This window comes from Pezoporus wallicus, unplaced genomic scaffold (genome assembly GCF_028554395.1).
Source record: "Pezoporus wallicus isolate ANWC-B61680 ecotype Strahan unplaced genomic scaffold, APGP_CSIRO_Pwel_v1 scaffold_6362, whole genome shotgun sequence".
NCBI classification, from domain to species: Eukaryota; Metazoa; Chordata; class Aves; order Psittaciformes; family Psittacidae; genus Pezoporus; species Pezoporus wallicus.
This window is the reverse complement of record NW_026637663.1, coordinates 2,226,254-2,245,714: the sequence shown is the minus strand read 5'-3', so window position 1 is coordinate 2,245,714 and position 19,461 is coordinate 2,226,254. Positions and strand designations below refer to the sequence as shown.

The window sequence follows — 19,461 nt, the reverse complement described above, 5'->3', positions numbered from 1 at the left end:
GGGCCAAAACTAGTATGGCCAGGGCATGGGCTGGTGCTGTCCCACTGTACCTGGTGCATGTGAGGGATGCAGAGATGCTTCTGCTGCTGTCAGGCTGTGGGGGTGTGGAGCGAGTCAGGGATCCTCACTGCTTTCTGTGGTTGTTGCCTTCTTACTGCACCAAGTGATGCTCAGGAAAAAGCAGAGCTCAGCACTGAAACCAAGCTGGGCACAGTTTGTGTTTGGAGAGGAGGTCCTTTAAGGAGAATGCAGAGAGCATCTGAATTACTTCACCACCCACAGAAATACTCTACAAATAAAGTTGTGTCATGTGGGAATGGTGTAATCTTGAATGTCTATCGGGGAAAGCACCCAAAAATTAGTGTTACATTAATTATTAATGACAGCTTTGGCTGAATTTGAAAGCATATCCTAAAGGTGAAAAGCAATCTTAGATTAGCAGTGTTTCTGGATCAGCCTTAGGACCTGTAGGCTTCTTCAGGCATTGTTGAGAAGGTTTTGTTTTCCTTTATATGTGGGTAACGCTTCTTTCCTGTTGCTAGTGTTACTCTGCCTCTGTTTATTGGTTGCTATTCCTAAAAACAAATACAGGCTTCGAAAGCCCTTTGGAAGATTTGTGGCATTTGACAATACGACAAATGAGGCCAACAAATATTAGAAAGAGCTATTAAAGTGGTTTATTTCTGGTGTCTGAAGAAGCATCTACCCTCTTGTTCTAAGGCTTGGGACGTTCTGCCTGTTGTGTTTCTCCCTCTGCCACAGACTTCATCTTCTGCAGGTACTAGTGGAAGGTTTCATAACATACTGTTTGTTTCAGTCCCTTGCTCTGAGATCTTGGTACAGCTTTGCACTTTGCATCTTTATAAATAAATCAGTTTTCACAAATGAATCAGCTATTGTTTGAGAGTATTTTAATGGCATCTAAGTTAAAAATCATGATCTTTAAATGTTTTGCTTGGGGTTTTTTGACCTGCTGTACAATTCATGTCCAAGGAGGTATAAAGACGAAATAGAACAAAAAGCCTCGCTGAGCTGCAGTTGTAACATGTATCCTCGTTATTATTCTTCATGACTCTTGATGTAATCACAGGATGGAGGAGTCACGTTCTTTGGCAGCTGAGGTCTCAGCACTGCAGAAGCACAAGACTGAAATGGCCCAAAGCTTTTACATGACAAGAAGTAACAAGTGGAGGTATGTAACGGAGCACAGGGAAGCAGCAAAACATTAGGATGTGAAGAGATGTATATGTGCCCAGATCTTGCTGGTCATCTTAAAGCTGTTCCCTGCAGATTTTCCACAACACTCCTGGAGGCAGAGTCATTTGCAGCACAACAACCTCTATATTTATCAGTGTGGTGGGCTGTGGACATCTCATAAGATACATCTCAGAGCCTGCTGTAATGCTCTTGCCTATGATATTTTAATAGTTCTCTCTGTTTTGTTAAGAATGTACAATTGAGGCTTTTCTGGTCCTTTTTGGCAAAGAAGACCCCCTGGGCTCAATCCTATGCTGGGAGACATCCAAGGTTTTGCTTTACTCTCTTTTTTGGAGTGAGACCTCCAGGAGCAGTCATGCACCTCATTCCACACTTAAAATAGCAAACCCCTTTCTGTGGAAAAGTAAACTCTCCCAGTTCCTGAGGAAAATAATGCTACTGAGTAGTACCTTGTGGGCTTCAGTACCATGCATATGACAGGGAGTACATGCTTCAAAATACAAAAGTAAGAATTTAAGGATTGCATAAGAAAAAGCTGACAAACAAGACAGATTAAACACAAGTAAAAGCATTTCCCCCTGACCAGTTCCACCAGCTTGGCTGAAGTCAGGTTGAGTGGTAGGGTTGTCTATAGCAGGAGGGCAGAAGCCTCTACCCAGAGGTAAAGGATGTAAATGAGGTAAAAGGGTGCCTGGGATAGTGGGGTCCCTGGCTCGAATGTGTTTATTGAATACCACCCAGACAGTCCATGTAACATGTGCCAGGAAGTTTAAAACACACAAACACTTGAAACAAGCGCAGTGATGAAGGGAGGAGGGTGGAGAGTGAGCCTGCAGGGGTCTTTGCTGGGAACTGTGCTCTTGTGTTTGGTAACTTCCAAAGACATCTGCATCCCTAGCATGTCATTTATTTGCTGAAATCCATCCTCTACTGCACTCCCCTTCTTCACCTCCCTTGTCAGGACTGTTTCTAGTCTGATGCTGACAGAATGTTGCTAGCTGGTGATTGCTACTTCAGGGCAAGGAGATGATTTTATATTTCATAGTGAATGTTTTGCAGGATGTGCTAAAATTAAGTTTTGTTCCCAGCTAGCTTTCCAAATCATACAGTTTGGTTTGCTGTTGTCTTCTTATTCATGTTCACAGCATCATATTTCAGACTAGATTTAAACTCTGAGTTTGCCAGAGGTTGGATACATTTGTGTTTTAAATATACATTGGTCCCTTTGACAGTACTTACAGCATTTTTCAGATCATATTCACAGAGTTCTAAAACATACCTTCTGTCTTGGGCCAGGCACAAGCTGTACAATTGAGGGACTTTACTGCTCTGCATTTACATACTGTCGAGCCCAATGGCATTTGATCCTGACAGAGTGAGCCCTTTGGTACCTCTGTGCTATAAATAATACTGTCATCCTGTACCTGGTAAACGTTTTCAAGATAAGTCTGTAAGTGCTTGAAGCAGAAGTGCTGGGATATTATGTTACACTTATGTTATAATGGCATAATATAGCTGATACTCTTAAGAAGATCCTTGTTCTCACACGGTTGGAAATTTCTCTGGAAATGCTAGCAAGGCTTTATTTTCTGAAATGCAAAGTCCATGTACGAGTTCTTTCCCAGCAAGGACAAACTCCAGCACTGCTCTCTTTTCAAATGCTTGGCCTCTGAGGGTCACCTCTGCTAGATACATCAGTGATTTACTAAGGGTTTTCGTTGCTCCCTCATTTTCTTCTGACAGTAACTCCAAAAAAAGGATTTTTTTTTAGAGTAGGAAAATTGTTTCAATCATCTTTTCATTCAGTTTTGTGGTCTCTTTCTTCATTTCAGTGATTAAGGACTTGGCAGGGATGGACTTCTTTTTTGGTTTGGAAGATAGCTTTGGAACATCCCAAAATAAATGATGTCCAAAAGTTTCCTCTTTGTGTGCTGTGATTTCAAAGCAATTTTCATGGCTCAGTTCAGGACTGCCTAATAGAAGAAAATGGAGCAATAATTACTGCCTGCAGAGCTTCTCGCACAGCAGTTATTTAACTAGCTGCAAAATAATATGAGGAACTGGTGAATGTCTCTTAGAAAATTTCTCGTTCCCTGAAGAACTGTGTACTTTGAACCAAACTCTTTTCCTTACCTGGGCAGGTAATTCCTGTGGCAGTCAGGAGTCAGCCTGGTCCAGCATGCCTGGTGCGGGAGATGAGCAAGAACTGCAAAGGATGACCTTTGCAGTCCTGCCTGTCGTAGGTGTCAAGCTGATCTGTGTCAACACTGCCCAGTGTGCTGGGTGTTGTGTCTCCCCCTTGCTTCTGGAGATCTTGTCCATGTGCTCTTTTCAAACACTCCCAGTGACTAAAGCAAAGTATCAGAGTAATCCCACTGGGAAACCCACAGTGCCCACTAGGTTCAGGCCTCAGTCTTGGCCCTGACTGCACAAAGCAGACAGAGGGCTGCACACACAGGATAAATGTCTCAAGAGGCACCCCAGCACATCGCCTCCCCGCCAGTAGCACAGGGAGTAGGGTGGCTAGGCAAAGCAGCTGATCTCTGCCCCTGGGGCAGCCCCACTACTGCCTGCTCAAGGAGGAGCTCAGGAAGGGAATGAGGGGCTTCAGTCAAGATGATTTAAACCATTAGCTGACATAGCTTTAACTGTACCTTGTGATAACTGACTTCATCAGGCTGAATTTTCATAAAATGAGTGTGAAAATGTGGAGTGGCACAGAGTGAGATGCCCTAGGTGGCACAAATGGGCCACAGATGCCACAGCTTGCAGAGCATCTCCTTCAGCCACAGAAAACCAGACACTGCAAAACTAACTCATAACTAAAGTCTTTGGTGGGTATAAAACTTGGTAATTGATTCTGTATTCTAATAAGAGCTATTCATTTGCTCAGAATTAAAAATGTAGATACACATAAAGTTCATATCTAATGTTATCACTGTGACTTTTGTGTTAGTTAAAAGCCAATATCCTTGTCTTTTCTAGGAAATAAAACCCCACTTAGTAGTAATTAAAAGTTATTTAGGATTTCAGCACATAAAAAACTCCACATTTTGCAAAACAAGTGGCTAATGGTAATCTTGTAAGCCCAGTGGTGCTTTCAAGAGGGTCTAAGGTCATGCTCATGATGACAGGTATGGCAAAACCTGGTCAAGGCTTTTCCTGGCCATAGGCTGTCCATCTGTGATTGGAAGCTGAATATGTGAGGGTTTGCTCAGGGCAGAGAGTGTGCTGCTTCTGGATTGCAACTGTCTTGCAGCTGGAGAGATCAATGCCAAAGCATTTCAAGCCTGGCCCGTCTCAGCCTTGGTAACCACCCATGTCCACATGTGATCTGGGAAGGCAAAAAAACCCAGAAGCTGCCAAGTCTAGCCTATGGGGGAGTTTAATCAGATGGAAAGTGTTTACTGGGTAGGAAAATGGGACACGTCATCCATAGCACAGGTTTCTGCTGGTGCTTTTGGTGTCCCAGCTGGTGCCATTATCATGTAAAGATGTTAATGAACGGTGTTTCCCAGAAGAGAGGGATTTTATTAACAATTGTGCAATCTTGTATGTAAAACCTTGAATTCTACTTCCGATTAGGGAATTTCTTAAGGGGTCAAGTACAAAGCATCCACATTGATCATTTAACAAGAAACAACAAAGAAACAGTGACGTGTACCTAATTGTTTGATCTAAAGTGAGGCAAATAAATGTAAAATACAATGATGATTTATGAAAAATTGTGGGGTTTTTTTTTGTTTTTTTTTTTTTTTTTTTGTTTTTTTTTAATTTCTCATTTGGTTTGTATTCATTCCATATTGGGAGCATTCACAGAGTACTAAGGAGATACTTTTAATTTTAGTAAGACAAAGCTGCATCTCCCACTGCCTACCCTCAAAATGAAGACTTACAAAGAAACACCTTTTCAACTGGGAACTATTTTTATAGAGTAGTGAGTGCTCTCATTTTTCAAGTGTTTCCAAATTGTCTAACTACTGTATAATTTCACCCAATAAATACTGTCCATATGATGGAAGATGTTATTTTTTTCCCCTAACGTATAGAGTAAACCAAGTTACTAAACCCAAGCAAGTTACCCAACTTTATATGTTGTGTTAATACAGGAATCCTGCTCCCTATTCTAACCACTAACTGATAAACTTGCTGATAAAGTATACTTATTCTATAATTGTACAAGCATTAGGTATTTATGTGTCTAGCTACAAACCTATGCCAATGTATAACATATCAGCTTTTCAAATGAGAATGGAACAGCACTGAAAAAATAGCCAGGAGTGAAAGAAAGAAACAGAAAGACTGAAATAAACAGAAACAGAAAACAAGTCGTACTGGGAGTGACTTTGACTAGCAACTTATGCCTGCCCTTGCAGAGGATTGCCTCGCAGTGTTGGCCAGAAGTCCATGTCTTCAGAGGTATTTCTGTTGTTGATGGTTTTCTTTTTTCCAGTCTTCTTTGCTGCAATTAAGAGAGTTATGTTGAGAGGGTAAATTGATTAGTATAATTGCTCATTAATGCACTCTTATTTAATGTACTTTTAGAGGTTATATTCTTCAGAATGATGCTAAATTATGGTGGCTTCAATTAATGTAACTGCAGCCAAAGGGATGTCAGCATTTCTATTAATACAGTTCAATTTTCTGGGGTTTTATAATGAAGCTATAAAAAACCACTGAAACTTAAGATACACAGTTTTCATGTATTTTATGCACACAATATTCCCTTGATTTTGATCTAATCAATAGGTATATCGAATCTAATGAGACAAAAATAGAGTGAAAGAAATCTACTGAAGATACAGATGTCCCTGTGTGTGGCAGAGCGGTTGGAACTAGATGATCTTAAGGTCTTTTACAACTCTTAACTATGACTCTGTGATTCTATCCCAATTTGTAGAAATGGAGGTACACTAAGGGGAATACACTGCTTTCTCTTTAGGTTAAACAGAAAGAGAAGGACAGAGAATGATAACACAGGGGCAGTCAGGTGGACCTGTGGCAGTGCAGGAGATAGGCATTTTGCTTGCACCCCAGGTCGCGTGTTTATCATGATTGCTTCAGTCTGCCCCTCTTGTTTCCTGCACCTGGTGGCCCTTAATTCTGTGTGGCAAAACAGCCTTGAATTTCTTAAGATGTGTTACAATCCCTGCTACAACAGGGCTTTAATTCTTGGGGGAGCTTGGAAGGAGCATGCACACAAAGGCAGCTGAGCTTGGAATAAAAATAAGCAATCTAACATTAAAATCACATCCCAACCTAAGTAGCTTGAGGGTAGAAAATGCTATGTGTCTGTGTGTCGTCCCCCCCCGCCCTTTAAAAATTGTGCTAGGTCTGATTTTAAATACTTTTGTGTAATGTAATTAGTTAACAGCAAAGATAACTCCAAAGCACTTAGATTTCAGAAAAAGAAAGGAAAATGAACAAGCTAAATATGTCTGCCTAGTGAACTGAAGTCTTTCAAAGGTACTGCCAAAGAAGTTGTAGATAAACCCGACCCAAGTTTTTAGAGAAATGTAGTCATTTTCCTCACAAGAGGAACATACAGAGAGAAAATATTTATTTAATATGTCTTTTTATATATTTTCTCCTCAGATTAGAGATAACGAAAATAGTAAAGGGCTTGCAGGGACTGGTTAGTACAGTACATCAGCACCAAAGCACCAAGGAGCTGCTACTTGAATTCAGATGCAATGTCTGCAGGAAAAACCTCACGTGTCTGCTGAGTAACAGCCTGCCCAACCTGTTAACTGTGAGTAACAACACGATGGGCTACGTGGAAAAGGGCAATAAAGATACTCTACTTATAAAGTATCCATTTGGTATTTCATGTCATCTTGAATATGGAATGGTTTCTGAAATTATGACAAAACATTGATGAATGGTCACATGCATTATTATAGCAGCCAATCTCCAGGTAATGAGATACATGAAACTCCTAGTTATATCGTAATCCTACCAACTATGAATGCATTCTAAAACCAGAAATGCTAAGAACAAAGAAAAGACAAGGAGACAAGGTAAGGTGAGCTCACAGCCTCACAACAGCATTGCTTTCATGTACTAAGGAATAAAGTATTTATCTACTAAGGTCAAAGCTCGAGGGCTCTACATCTACTCAGTCCCTTTCTTCACTGCTTCTTTTTCTGTATTCCCCTTGTCCTTCCTTTCTTAATGTTACCTAAGGGGTTCATGGACTTCTCCTTTCCTTTCCTAATTTATTCTGAATTACACAAAGGTAAAGTGTGCACCACATTCCACATGACATTAATGGTCTGCAGCAATCAAGATATTCGTAGATGAATGTAGGTTTTAGAAGTACAACCAGGTGGGGACTTTGTTGTTTGACTTTAAAATTGCGTTAGTCATTATTTTCTCATTCTGTCAACCACTGGGGTACAAAATTAGAGAGACCTAAAGCATACACGTGCACAGAATATTGAAGAGTAGGATGGGTTTTTCCCCTGATGGACTTGTGCCTAAAGACTCAGATATAAAAATTACAGCTCTTACATTGAGAAGCCTACAGTCTAAATAACTAGCTTGGAAAACTCAGGCTTTGATCAGTAGCTGAGAGAGGATGGCTCTGGAGAGGGGCATGTTTGAAACATACCAGGAAAAGAATTCTTCTGCTTCCCTGAGGTAGTATGCAGTCTTGTTATTCTATCAGCCTTCTGCTAGCGCTCCACAGTTCAAAGAAGATAATGATGCTACTTCTGTCTAAAACAGGGGAAAAAAAAAAGAAAAAAGAGGAAAAAAGGAGAAAAAAAAAGAGAAAAAAGGAAATGCTATCAGGTTAAACTGAAATGTGTTTCTTTTTGAGAAATAATTCGTAGGTGCTTTCAGAGCAAGATTATAAAATCAAGACCTTGGGATTACACAGGAAGATTTGAAACGGGATATATCAGCTCTCTTCTCCTGCTTATCAGCTTGGCTGCAGCTTTTAGCGATCAAAGTTATTGCTACCCAATAGCTGTCTTGTGTAACCTTTGTAATGACTAATCCTCTCAGTACAGCTTACAGAAGAAAGGGCTTTCTTTTCCACTTAGCATTTCCTTGCATCAGGCAAGGCAGTGTGGTGATTTGGGATCCCTGGGCCCCCCCATTGATGCGAGATACCCAACAGTGAGAAATGATTTTTGTCTGAACTGACTCCTGAGCAGCATGGGGTTACATAGGTCAGCACATCTCTTGCCCTGTGTCATGGAAGACCTGTATGAAAAGCAGCTAGGTTACATATGGAATCTGGGCTTCCTGCATTAGGATGTTTTTTTGCTGACTGGACATTGAAAATCCAGCATGCAGAGGGGACACGTGGGCAGAGAAGCATGTTCATCCAAAGAGCAGCAAGGCAGAAGGTGATGAACAAGCAGTGCTCCTCTAACCACAAACGCTGTTTCATAGTACAGGTGTCATCATAATGTAAACAAGAGGCATAAACACAGACTGTATCTTTCCAAAACTACCTGTCTACCACTCAGCACTGCCTTATGCTAATGGGTATTGATACTGGTGGTTTCATAGAATGGTTTGGATTGGAAGGAATCTTCAAAGGCCATCTAGTCCACCCCCTCTGCAATGAGCAGGGACATCTGCAACTAAATCAGGTTGCTCCAAGCCCCATCCAACCTGACCTTGAGCTTTCCAGGGATGGGACATCTCTCTGGGCAACTTGTGCCAGTGTTTCAGCACTATCATGGCAAAAAATGTCTTTCTTGTACCTAGCCTGAATCTACCCTCCTTTAGCATAAAACCATGAGCCCTTGTCCTATCCCTACATGCCCTATTCAGAACTCTGTCTCCATTTTTCTTGTAAGCCCCCTTTAGGTACCAGAAGGCTGCTATAAGGTTTCCTGGAGCTTTCTTCTTCAGGCTGAACAAGCCCAACTCTCTCAGCCTGTCCTCATGGCAGAGGTTTGATGGTGTTTGTCATCCATGATCTGTGATTCCCAACAGATTCGTATCTTCAGCCACCACAATACTTCGCTTGATTTATTATTATCTCTTTACAAGTAAGAACCATTAAAACATCATGCAGGGGTTTGAATTAAGCAGATCAAGGATGAATTAACTAATTTGCACTGGATCACCCAGGAAACCTATTGAATGATCAGAACTTGGTACTTTCATCTTCAGGGCTTCTCTGAGGTGCAAAAATGTACTGCACTGTCTGTGAGGCCTTCCATCCCGGGGTGCAGAACTGTAAGACCCAGTCCCTGTTACACAAGTACTGCACAGATTAAAGTTGAGGAAAAAATGTTAAATGCAGTTAGAATAATAACAATTTACAGATAGCTTGTGTTTGTTTTTTGTTTTTTTCCTGAGAAATCTTTTTTTTCCTTGGGGGAAATAGTGAAGTATGGGTAAATAGAAAAGTTAGCTTGGTCTAAAATACACAAAATTGTTGTTTATTATTGCTGTTTGTAGTATCTTGTAAACTCATGAGCTGTATACTAGTAAGAAAAAGTACTTCTGAAAACAAATCTTCCTCCTTTTGTTGCTGCCAGATTCTGTTTTTCTGGAGATACAAAATAAGTATGTTGCCAAGCCTGGGCTCCCTTCTTTCTTCTAGCTAATAAATTCTGAACCTTCTTTTCTGCAGGCTGCTGGCCAGTATCTGGTTTTGTTATTAAGGCAGTGAGGCACTCAATGCTGGCAGTGCACCTAACTTTGGAAGCATTTTGGGCCGGACTGCTGAGGCCTGGCAGGTAACACTGAGGAATTAACTGGGCTGCAGTGTCTGATAGCCCAGAAACTTTGAACTGATACCACCACGATGAATACAGGCCATGTGCTCAGCAGCCTTAGAGTGCAGGTGAGTACAGACTACTTGCCTGGACAAACAGGAGTATGTTCATTCCCAGATTGCAAATGCAGCAATAAATTAGTTAGTGTGAGCTAAATATTTTACTAACATGTGTGCCTGTTCATACACAGAGACTGACGAGACACCCAGCACAGCACACTTTTACTGACCTGTGCTGTTCTACCCTTTCCCACATGGAAGTTGCATCAATGACCCCCTGGGGTGGGGCTGGGATACCGGGCCAAAGTAGGAGAGTTTTAGGAGAGCTATTTCCTGCTGTTAATCATAGAATAGTTTGGGTTGGAAGGGACCTTAAAGACCATCCAGTTCCAACCAGCCTGCCATGGCAGGGACAGCTTCCACTAGACCAGGTTGCCATCCAACCTGGCCTTGAACACTTTCAGCGGTGGCTCATTCACAGCTTCTCTCTCCAGCCTGTGCCAGTGCCTCACCGCTATGAATGTCCTGAGCGCCCCCCACACCTTGCCACGCTCTCCCTTGCTGTGCCACTTCGGCCTTAATGGGAGGCGACGGAGAGACCGCGCCTTTACCCACTCTGCGCTTCGTTTCGAACCGCTGCGCGACCGCGCTTATGTGCGGGAGGAAAAGGAAGAAGACTCGGGAGCGCACAGGTGAGGGCGGGAGGGCCCGAGGGGCGGAGCACAGCGGGTCGGAGCACAGGGGAGCGGAGCTCAGCCACACTCACGGCACCGGGCGGCCCCACCGCCCTCCCAGACGCGGCCCCGCCTTGCTCCGCCCCGTCCCGCCCGTTCCCGTCCGGAGCCTCCCGCCCCCTCGGCGAAGGGGCCGCGCGGAGCTGGCCCGGCTGACAAAGAGGGTGCCTGGGCCGAGGGCGGGGCCGGGCTGGGAGGGGCGGGGAACGCGCAGGAGGAGGAGGGAGAGGACGGGCAGCGGCTCGCACGGAAAGTTGTGGGTCCGCCAGCGCAGCACGGCGGGAGCTGCTGGGGACGGGCCGTGGGGTAAGCGGGGCCGCCTCCCGCCGCCGTGTCCGGGGGGTGAGTGGCGGCGGTGCTGGGTTGCTGCCGGCTGTGCCCCGCGCCCCTGGGAGCGGGGAGGGGCGTGGGGGGAAAGTTTGTTCCCCAACTCCGGGGCGGTAAAGGGGGGCTGGGGCGCAACGCCCGCGCTGGGCGCACCTGCGGGAGGGGCGGGGGTGCCGGGGCGGGACCGGGCGCTGCGGGGAGCTGGGGTGAGGGGCGGCCCCGCCGCGGGACGTGCACCCCACGGGTTCAGAGGTGCCGGCACGCCTGGGTCAAAATCCCCGCCGGGGGAGCGGGGACCGCTGCTCTGCCGGGGGCCGGGGAGCTGCGGGGCCGTGAGAGGGGCCCGTCCCTCGGGCTCGCCTTCCCCCGCCCCGCACGGGGCTTCGTGGCTTCTCCCGAACGTGTCTCTGGCGCCCCGGGCCGGCGGGAGGGGCACGGTGGCCCCTTGTCCCCCAGCAGTAGCGGGGATCCCCGGTTTGCCACCCCGCTCAAGTGGGGATGTCGCGCTTGGTGCCAGCTGGGTGGTGAGGGTGTCACCTCCCGGGCTGTGTCCTGCTCCTCTGGGTTGTGCGGGTGGGGACGGGGTGCCACATCACCCAGGGGTGGCCGAGGCTTCACCTGTATGGCTAGGGAACAAAGTGGCCGCAGCACCTCTCTGTGCCTTCTTACTCTTGAAGTCCCACACGGCATCCCCTCGGCAGGAGCATGCACAGGAAGCAGCCGCTTGGCCACTAGGCAGTTGTCCAGCTGGTCCGTGGCTGTGCTTTCCACGTGGGGTCATACCTGGTGTAGCCCATGGAGTTACGGTGTCTCTCTGCTCCCTGTCCTGCGCTGTAGGTGCTGAGCTGAGGCCCTCCATGGGAACCCTCTCCCGACGGACTTAGGCTGTGTCTGTGGCATACCCCAGCCCACAAGCATGGCCCGTGTCTCCGACCAGGAGGAAGGACCTAATGGGGGACATAATGAGTTCAGCGATATCATTAAGTCACGATCAGGTAAGCTGTGGAGAAAAACGTTGTTTCCCCCTTTTCTCCTCTATGCATAGCTTCTTCTGTCAGCTTGCATTTTTAAACACCACACTTCTCCAACTGTTTTTCTATCTGTATATTGGTAGTAGAGCGAGTGACTGAGGCTGTTTGTGCAGCTGTTCTACAATTAAGTAATAGTAATTGTAGATCTCTCTTTTCTTTTTTGGACAGTGTTAGTCAAGTCTGTTTATTTGGGATCCACCTCCTGCATTATAATTACCTCACTTTTGTAAATAACCATGCGCTTAAAGTGCTCTTATGCAACCTAAAGTTGGCAGCTTTTGTGTTTATTCTGAAGCGCTGAAAATGGCAACTGTGGCTGCAATACTGTACCTCCTAAAAGTGCATATTGCGGTAGTACTCGTACTCGTGCAGTAAATTAACGTGCTTCCTCCTTAATATAAAACAGTTGTCTAAAGCTACTCACTCAGGCATTTCCTCTAGCAAAATGTTCATGTAACGGAGCTGAAGGTTATTGGAAAAACATGGGGGGTGGTTTTGGTTGTAAGTTTGAGTGTTCAGAGGCTCAGGCGGATGCTGAAGGGGTACCTCTCGGGTGTAAAGGTACCCTCGTTTTAGCATTTCGGAGGGCAGAAGTGAGTTGTTTAAACCCTGGTTGAAATTTGTGCTGCATTGAGAAACTGGATGCTTGCTTCTTTAGCCTCAAAGGCTCTTTTTTTTTCTGTCTTCAATGCAAAGTGCTCCTGCTGTCAGAAGGTTTTCCTTCAATACTGGAAGCCTGTGGTTTTTTTGAATGTTCCATACATTAAGAACTGTAGCTTTTCAGTTGGTGGTGATCTGATATGTCATATTAAGTGGGGTGTGGGTTTGAATCTGGATCCCACTGGTGTATGAATAGTTTGTTTCTTAGACCTCGTCTTTTTGAGGCAGTCTTCTCAACTTCTGGAAGTGCCGTTTATGAAACAGAAATTCTTGTGGTTTTCCATCTTGAATTCTGTAGTGCTGGTTGACATTTTCTGCTGTTATTTTGAAACCTTTGGACATAACTTTACTTAATTGTAAGTGTATAGTCAGCACCTCTGAGGGCTTCAAGTTTTGGGGTGGCTTGCAGACAGTTTGTATGCATATATGTACCCAAGTACTACAGTTTTATAGGATGTCTGAGAACACATGGCTGTATTTGAGGTTTTCCTTGGATGAACAAATTGTACAGTAAGTTCTGTTGTTTTGGTTAGGGCAGACAATTGTAAATCTTCTGTTACAACCCCTTTAACTTTCTTCTTCTCTGTTAATGAGAAAATGATGTATGTTCTAATACTCCCAAGGCTAAAAGACTTGCACATTGAATTAAAAATGGCGTGTGCAGATTGATCTTAAATAATTCATCTCTTCTAAATAATACTCTGGTTTGGATCTGGATGTTCCATTTTCTATGAGCAAACCTGTGGGAGGGATTTCCTAATGAAAGGGCTTAAGTTTCCTGAAGTATAGATGGCAGCAAATTAAAGGGTAGTTGGGAAAAATATTACAAGCTAGTCTTCCATTTTTCCTAGATACCTGGAAAAAAGAATGATGATTTTGATAGAAAAGAAAACTGAGTTTAGTGTGGGTTTTTTTTTTTTTCTTGGGAAGACTTTTCCAGCATGGGATGTTCCTTACAGTGTGCCTGGAGTACAGTAGAAGTGTGATGACCTTATAACAGACTCGGGGTAGCTAGGGGTCTGTTTGGGTTTTGAGGCTCCGGATAGCAGAACCAGGCTAGGTTTAGGATCTCCACTTCCTTTCTTTTGTCATTGAAAATTTGCGATTCTGTTTCTCGCTACTCTATGCATTTAGCACCTGCGATTTGGGAATTCTCTAACACTTTGATTAAAGAGAGCATGCAAATGTGCATTTAATATTCTCATTCTTAACTAAGATACAAACCCTGCTTCTAGTGATTTAATATGTCATAATATTACTGCGTGTCATAATGATTTTCAGTGTGTATTATTCCTTAGCATTTTTAAATAAGAACACTGAAATAGAGTTGACTCTATTGTTATAAATGAAAAAAGAGAGAGACGTATAGTGTCCTCTGTAAAGATCACTTTCCCTCTCGCCTCTCTGTGCTCTCCTGGGCAATTGTCTGTGTCCTTTTCAACATGTTCTTCATCTTTTTGGAACAGATCACAAAGCTGTCAGGATATTGTGGCTATTTAAAAACATTCATCTTCTGAAAGTGGTGGCTAAGAAACACGACTGAATCTTGTATTTTGTTTTAACTTGGAAGGAAATTCTCTTTTGGAGGTCAGGCCTTAAGGAAGAGCCGCACTCGGAAAAATGTATCCAAATATTTGGATACAAATGTAAACTTTAGTCACTAGAAGCCTGTGAAACTGAGTATGTTATCTTTTTTGTGGTCATTGCTGCTTTAGTTATCTTGCTTTGGAAAATTGGAAAGCACCTAAAAAGCCATAAAAGTGACACTGTTAATACAGTGATTGGTTATTGAAAGCTTGAGCTTCAATATCTAAAGTTACTCTTACAAGACTGGAATAAAACATACGAAGTTTCACGTCTGCTCAGGGTAGTGTGGTGCCCATCTATGCCTGGTTTTATGAGCAGAACAAGCTATGTAACTTACTCATAATGACCTGTAATTGGGAAGCTACCCACACACCATGTGAAGGATGTAGGAGAGCTGCCAAAAATCATATATTTTTCATAGAGCAATCAAAATCAGTTAACAGTGCCTTGGATTTCTATTTGTTGCTTGTACGGTAAAACCCCACCAAACCCCTAATGTGTGTGTGTGTCACAGGATTTCACAGATGGGGGGGAAGTAATTTTGCAAGTTTTCAATTTATCCTTTGGGGAGTTCAGACTGAGAGGATGAAAGGTAAAACACTTCGAACAGAGATCCCTGTGTATTATTGATTATGTTGGAAATACCTTTACCTTGAGCAGTCAGCAAGAAAACTTTCTGTGAATGTGCCATATGTTGTAGCTGTTCTAAGTGATAAATTCTTGATTTTTACAAAGCTAGAGAGTTGTGTGTGTGTGTCCAGTAATATCAGGTTTGTGACTTGTGGTACTGAAAAAAGAAAGACTTATTTCTGTTTTCCAATTAGCATTTCCTATTTTCCTACTTTGGATGTGGCTCTTCTTTGATTAGATAGTTTGCTAGCACTGATCTACACATAGCTACAAGTTATTTTTGAAGATGCATATTCTGCACTTAGAATAGAATATGATGGTGACCCAAGCTGCCTTTAAAATAACTTTTGGCCTTGGTAATTATAAGGGAGACTGCCTTATGTTCACAGAAGAGCTAAGTGCCTCCCTTCTTCCTGCAGCAGTGGTGGATGCTGATGGCTCCGAGTGTGTGATGTTTAAGGGGTAGGATTACTTGTTCCTGACCAGTTATGTTGGGATTATATATTTATAATTAGCATTTATTTAGCATTATTAGCCTATGTGTCTGTATGATTACTTGCTATGGAAAAGTGGTTTTCACTTTTTTACTTCCCTAAGTATGAAGTAATGTATATGGAGCTGATTTATATCTTTGAAAAGCATCTTGTGCAGATAGGTGAGTTTTTCTTGTTGCAATAGCTTTCAGGAAGGAATGCAGTAGGATGATTGCCTTACAGTGGTGAAAACAGTGCTGTCATCACTGGGCTTAAAGAACAGATGAGTCTTTGCTATGATTAATTATGGAAAAAAAGACAAACTCACTTAAAATCTGTCATGTTAGCTTGGAATGGTAATATATAATTAAACAGTAAGATGTGACAGGAAAAACATTTCTGGAAGATTACTCTACGCCTCTGGTGCATTTTAAGATATGAGTTCCTGTCTAAATTGAGGGGAACTTAATTCTACTCATCTACCTTTCATTTTTAATTACATTAACTATATTTGACTGAAAGACTGCTTTGAAAAATTGCAACTTATTTTTGGAGTTCTTGGGCAAGGCTCATTCTTAGAACCTCTACTGTTGTCTCTCTCTCTCTGTTTGTCCCTATGAAGCACTGCTTGCTTAGCTAGCAGTCCACTTGCTTCAGGATCTCCCTGCCACGCAGTGCCCCATGTGCCTCTGAAACCAGTTCCTATGGTTGTGCTTCTTGCTGATGGGTCCCTACAGGCTGAACGTGCTGTTTCTCATTTGTCCCTTTGGCTCCACCAGTGTGAAATGATGGCTGGAAGTCCTTATAGTTGCAGGCAGATCCTTAGGATTCCGTCAAGCAGGTGCAGAGTTGGCATAGCCAGTTTTGCATTGCGTGAACTCTTCAGGTATGTATGTGCAGGCAAGGTATGAAAAACAAGTGACAAATTTGCTGCTCCTTATTTCTAGCCACTAAAATGTCAGTTTTTCAAAACTGAGCCTTTAGGTTGCTGTAGTCTGGCTTCTTTCCATCATTTGTATCGCCTCCTTTTCTTGGGCTGTCTGCTAGGGACAGAACGGATGCTGCAATGAAGACAGTTCTAGGGTATTGCCTAGCATTTATGAAATGGCAGATATATAAGTACCAGGCTGGTTTCTTCTAGCCTCTTGATTGGTAGGTGAAGAAATAACATATGCTGCTCCGTGTGTTTGAAGCACGACTTTGCCTGGGAATAGAAATTCATGCTCCTCAGGGAGGAAAAGAAGGGGGGGGGGAAGCCAAACCATAAAAGCAGCCCATTGAATTGCATGTGCTCTGCCAGGAAATGAGGGTATAACCCTGGGCAAGAGCTGCTGTGTGAGGCACTGCATGTAGCGTCTTAAGTATTTCTAAAGAGGTCTGAAAGCTGGGCTGGGGAGAGGCAGCTGCTGGTGGTGTGGGACTCTCCATGGATGAGGATCCCATGGAGAAGGGGTGCCTAGGTGAGGGGCAGATCAGTAGCAATGGGAAGCTTCTGGCTTCACCTCCCCCAGCGTTCTTTAAAGCTCGTCTCCTTCTCTCAGCCCTTGGGTCTGGGGGAAGAAGGCAGACTCTCATACATTATAGTGAAAATATTTGCACATGCAAAGAAATTCTCCAATTTCACAGCATTGGGCAGTTTAGCAGAGAATTAGCTATGCTGTTGTAACACCTCTCGGTAACTGCTCCTAATCTTGCTCCTTGTCTTGACTATTCCTCCTAGCAGCATCACTTGTCCATGGTGTGTGCTCTTGTGAGCAGGGAAGAGTAGTGCAGTGTTGTTATTAAAATCTTTCAAATGTGAGTGAAGTGGGGCGATGTGCTGGGTGTGGAAGGGCAAGGGGGAAGAGCACGTGGGCTTGTGATGAACTTGTGTTGCTTCAGGCCAGTATAGCTGCTCCACTGCCAGGTAGCTGCAATGGACTGCTGTGCTTAGAGCCTGCATGATCTGCTTTCCCCATGTTGTACAGTATCCCTCCTTCAAAGGAAAATGCACAATTAGAAGAGTGCAGCTGTTCCCACCCATCCTGGGAGCTGAAATGCTCCTAGTGTGAAGCTGGAGTGAGCAGAGTTTATTTGGATGCCTTAATAACAGTCTGAAGAATGAATAACAGGGTTTAAACGTTGTGAGGTGGGAGGGAGGAGTTGCATTGTCTGACTTTTTATTGTGATGGTGAAAGAATAAGTTTTAGGGCTTCATACTTTGTCAGAAGTCTGTTTCATGTCTTCCTCCCCCCCCCCCCCCCCCCCCCCCCCCAGTGTGTTTCTGAAATGGAATGGGGAAGCAAGCTGGGCTGTAATTTCAGAAAGTGGCAGTATATCCTCAGAAGAAAGCTGGGAGTTTTAAAGGTAGCAACAAAAATAACAGGCTAAGAAAATAGAAGAGCCCTCTGGCATCTGTAGGTTTCATAGAAGACAGTGATACAGCTCCTGCAAGCCGTAGTTTTGGGAATGAGACAAGAAACTACTGACTTGAAAATACACACAGCTGCAAAGTCAGGGAAACATCTGCCATCTAGGAGGAGTCATCGGAAACTGCCATTTATTTATTTATTAGGATATTATGTCTTTGACCCTCTTATTTGAAAGGACATCCATACCACCTGATACTGCCTGTGGAGAGAGTAAAAAGAAACTTAACTTTGATTATGATGCAAGTTGGGCTTAGCCCTAAGTGGAGCAGACAATCCAAAACAAACCTGAACCAAAATACAAACACTTGTAGTTAATAGTTTTGTAGTTGCTTATCTGTGGGTCCAGTGGGCTGGGGCTGGTACAGAGTCACTGGCTATGACTCCAGGTGCACATCCAAGCAGCCAGGAGGCTCTGACATGACTGTGAATGGTGCCTATGCAGGCTGGGCTGAGCACTGGTTGTCAGTGCGGAGGCTGCTGGAACGTGGTTGGCTGTAACAGGGAGGATGTGGGTAGTCACAATTCCTTCTGCCTGTGTGTGTTATGGGCTGCATCTTTCCTCTGACTCTCTGGCTAGCTCTGGAGGTAAGCCTCAGCAATTGACAATGAGCCTCGGTTATCAATGGGGACCCATCTACAACCATGGCAGTGACCTTCTTCTGAAGGCTTCTTATATGCAGAAACATGTTCACTCTAATAATTTGCATTTTTAGATGCTCATTCATCTGCTGAGTACACAGGACAGATGCATTAAACATGTTGAGATGCTGGAGGGGAATAACTTGAGCATTGCCTAGCTTCATTGGGAGCTCTCTTGTAATGAGGCAGTTCCTGTGCTAGAGAAGCATTCCCTAACAGCCTAGCCTTTTTCAGATGTGGGTTCTCCTGATGGGTGAAGAGCAGCATGTTTCAGTCAAAGACCAACTTCTGTCTCAGAAACACTGCTTACATGCTGGTAGGAAAAGATATACAGATAAGATACGTATCCTGAAGGTTATTTTGCTAATCAATATAGGGAATATGCAACAATACTTTTAAGCATAAATTATTGGTAATGAAGGTCTTTTCAACACCTTTTCCCCTCACCTTGTGGAAACCCAGGAGGACCCACCATCCAAAACCTCCTTGGAGACATTGCAGAGGAATTAGAAAACATAGAAGGACACTCGCTGGTTTACGTATTTAGCTGTGGAGAAACATGCACTTAAGCTGTGAAAGACCATGCTTTGATGGATCTATGTAACTCATTCCACAAATAACTTCAGTTAGTTCCTTTGTACTCTGCTTTTACTGCCTAGCATCAAATGTGGTTTTTTCTCCCCTCTTAATTTAGGTCATGGCAGAGGACCAAAGGTGGAATATGCTCCTAAAATGTTATGTTACAAATTATTGATTAGAGAAGAGTGGTGTGGTGGAGATGTTCTGAAATGTTTTTCTAGGTTTTATTGTTGTTGTTAATTTACCACGCTGTCCTGGATGAGCAAAGAAGAGTAGTCTGTGCCTAAATAACAAATGGAGATTTATTTGAACATTATATGGGAGCTTGCTGGGAATAGTGAAGCCTTTTGGTTTCGATGCTCTTTTAATAGCTGTATTATAAAACACGATTGTATTAAGAGAAGAGAATAAATAAAGTAGTATTTC

General features: G+C 43.6%; 1 protein-coding gene across 1 annotated transcript in view; it reads left to right on the top strand.

Annotated features, from left to right (window-relative positions):
- Positions 1-11,876: 11,876 nt before the first annotated feature.
- The window catches only part of UTRN (utrophin), a 372,113-nt gene continuing 364,528 nt past the window's right edge, over positions 11,877-19,461 (top strand). Inside the window, exon 1 of the mRNA XM_057406865.1 lies at positions 11,877-12,020. Coding sequence (XP_057262848.1) covers positions 11,942-12,020 — 79 coding nt within the window. The 5' untranslated portion in view covers positions 11,877-11,941. The remainder of the gene's footprint in view (positions 12,021-19,461) is intronic.